The 3,365-nt window shown below is 43.7% G+C and overlaps 1 protein-coding gene across 1 annotated transcript; it reads left to right on the forward strand.

The window, feature by feature from the left end:
• Positions 1 to 849: 849 nt before the first annotated feature.
• LOC306975890 (complement C1q-like protein 4) lies at positions 850 to 1,965 on the forward strand (the record flags this gene model as incomplete). The annotated part of the gene is made up of 4 exons (XM_079573688.1): positions 850 to 1,069; positions 1,295 to 1,378; positions 1,497 to 1,628; positions 1,694 to 1,965. The coding sequence occupies 4 exons, from the start codon at positions 850 to 852 to the stop codon at positions 1,963 to 1,965; spliced, it is 708 nt and encodes a 235-aa protein (XP_079429814.1).
• Positions 1,966 to 3,365: the final 1,400 nt, after the last annotated feature.

Genomic DNA, 3,365 nt, shown 5'->3' on the forward strand with positions numbered 1-3,365 from the left:
CATTTTTTGTCACATTTTTATCATTTTTTAGTAAAATTTTTGTCATTTCTTTGTCACCTTTTTTTGTCACATTTTTGTCATTTTTTGTCATTTTTTTGTCACATTTTTGTCATTTTTTTGTCACATTTTTGTCATTTTTTGTCATTTTTTGTCTTTTTTTTTTCATTTATTGTCACATTTTTGTAATTTTTTGTCTTTTTTTGTCACATTTTTGTCATTTTTCATCACATTTTTGTCTTTTTTTGTCACATTTGTCATTTTTTTGTAAATTTCTTGTCACATTTTTTTCTTCATTTTTTGTCACATTTTTTTGTCACATTTTTGTCATTTTTTGTCTTTTTTTTCACATTTTTTTTTTTTTTTGTCACATTTTTTTTTCCATTTCTTATGACGTTTTTGTCAATGTTTTCGTCTCAGTTTTGTTGCTTTTTTCCAGAAGCTTTTGGATTGGGGTAAAGCCAAACTGGAGAAAATGTGCTCGGTTCAGGCGGGAGTTAAGGGGTTAAAGAGAGGAAGAAAGTTACAACAAAAGCTTTACTAAAGGTCAGCACAAACTACACCACTTTTATAATCGTAAATGATTTTATACAGAATGGGGGGGTCCACACGACACGATTATAGAACTGGGGGGTTCACACAGGACGACTGAGAATCGTAAGAGCGAATTCACGACTCTGAACAGTCTGTCGTCTCTGCCGCCTCATTTCTCCTCCGGCTTCAAAAACTCAAATCCGCAAAGACAGGCCTGAGTTTGTGACATTTAGCAAAAATAAATATTATTTTTTAATTCTACTTTTCCTCAAAAGTAAAAGTGAATTGTGGTTTGACGTTGCCCTGTTTTGGTTGGAGATGGAGATCCTGAGTGTGTTGGGTCTGTTGCTGCTGCTCTGCTCTCAGTCTGGAGCTGAACGTCAGGACAATGAGATCAGTGAACAAAGAGAAGGAAGTCCAGAGAGTGTGAATGTGCCTCAGCCCTGTCCCTCAGACCTCCAGGCTGTGCTCCGAGAGATGAGCGTCAAACAGGCCGAGAACAGACTGATGATCCAGCAGCTGCAGACGCTCAACCAAGGTGAGAATGAAGCTTCTTTAACAATGCTGCTCTGCCCTAACCGGACTGCTCTCTCTGTCAGAACAAAACGCAAAACTGTCTAAATATGAAGTCAGGATCGAGCAGATGCAAACACACGACCAAGGTGAGATTAAAGACGACACTTCTCTCTGATTCGGCAAAGTGTGTTTGAGACAATTCGTTGCTTTGTTCTGGACTGATTTAAGACTCATTGTTTTGCTTCAGCTCAAGCCTCTGAACTAAAGAGCTTAAAGACTCGGACCAACGAGACTGAAAACCAAGTGGAGTCTCTGAGGAGAGACAGAGCAGGTGAGACTTTTACTGATGCTTTGGAACCAGAAGAAGAACATTACAAACTACAGGAATGTTATTTTCACAAAAGCATCGACTTCAACCTGTGATGTCGTTGTTAAACTTGTCATTCCAGTGGGACAAGTGGCTTTCTCTGCCTCTTTGAGGGAATCAGGCCATGGAACACTTGGACCTTTCAGCGCTCACACCACTCTGGAGTTCAAACATGTGGTCTCCAACATTGGACAGGCCTACAGCCCACACACAGGTGAAGGAACTTACAGGAAATATGTCTCACTGAAGTTTGTCAACACTAAACTGTGTCTCCTACAGGGTTATTCACTGCCCCGGTGAGAGGAGCCTATCACTTTGAGTTCTACGTTATGGCTCATGGAGCTTCAGCGGTCAAGTTAATGAAGAACGGAGAACATGTTTTTATTGCAGGTGAAAATCAGACAAATGGATACGGCACCGCGGCCAATGGAGTCACTCTGATCCTGGAGGCCGGAGACGTGGTGTTTCTGCGTCTGCATAAGAACTATATAATCTATGATAATGAAAATCACCACAGCACGTTCAGTGGTCACCTGCTGTTCCCCATGTGAGACTCGGCGTTCATGACCGGCTCTTTAGAACGGCTCTTTAGAACGGCTCTTTAGAACGGCTCTTTCACGTCACTGTAGTTCTGTTTCTGTGTCAATAATATAATTGTGCTGTTGCTGTAAAACATTTATGCTCCAGATCACATTCATTATCAAACCTTCAAAGAAATAAACACTTCATTTGTATGGAAGCATATTGGTAGCTTTATTCAATTTGTGTGTTACTGCGTGTTACGATTAATGGCACGAATTATTACGCACGGTCACGAATATGCGTCCCGCACTGTTGCGAGCTGCTGCGAGCTGTTGTGAGCTGCTGCGAGCTGTTGTGAGCTGCTGCGAGTTATTGGGAATTGTCGTGTTCTGTCAAAAATCTGTCAAGAATTGGGTGAATGTGGACCAGATCGCTGCCGCGCACACCGGGTTGGAGGCGGAGCAGGGACGTCTTGCTCCACCGTGCACCCCTGACCCGTTGGGCTCTTGCCAAATCGGGTTAAACAAAAAGCAAATAGACCAGCTCAGGCCTGTCCATATACTGAAGAATAGCAATAGTTTTTCAGTCTATGCGACAGTCACACCAGTTCAACCCCGCTCCTGTCAACGTGTAACACGGGCAAACGCATCAACAAACGCACGCGCTTCATGTCAGATAAGTCCGTGCAACAGCCGCACATTAAGGGCTGACTTTACTCCACAGAATAAGCATAAAAACACTACACTCACTGTGCACTCGATCTTCTGAGGATCCGTCATAGAACTTGCTGCTCTTAAACCTCTTTATCCATGATTCTCACTCGTCTGGTCAGTCTCAGCTCCAGTTGGAAAAACTTTATAATCCACAAAAACAGGCCTGTCTTCACCTGCCCCGCGCCCATCGCCGCTTGTTTTACATGTTTAAGGTTGTAAATAAGCCTTAACTTATCTATGGTGTAGCTGCTGGAACCATGCGCTGTTGTTTTGGTGCGAGGCAGCGTGGGAGATGCATTCAGGGACCGCGGTAAAGGCGCATTTCTTACTGTCCCTTTTTTCCCCACAAACGCGGGGGGAAAAATCGAGACAAATATACAACAGTGGGGTTCTCCAGCGGGGGGGGCAATAGGGGTGGCAGGAACTGGCTCCCAAACATCAGGAGGAACGACCGCAGGAGGAGGAAAAGCCGGCGGAACAACTTCAGCACCTTTGGATCTGGGCCTGATCTAAAGTCCTGTGAGCCAAAACAAACACATCATTAATGTGTAACTATGTGAGCGATCCAGTCTGTATAAAGAGCGAGCCTGTATCTCTGGGGCTCAGATTCACGATGGAGATCCTGAGTGTGTTGGGTCTGTTGCTGCTGCTCTGCTCTCAGTCTGGAGCTGAGATCACTGAACAAAGAGAAGGAAGTCCAGAGAGTTTGAATGTGC

Source organism: Gobius niger (genome assembly GCF_951799975.1).
Source record: "Gobius niger genome assembly, chromosome: 16".
Classification (NCBI taxonomy): Eukaryota; Metazoa; Chordata; class Actinopteri; order Gobiiformes; family Gobiidae; genus Gobius; species Gobius niger.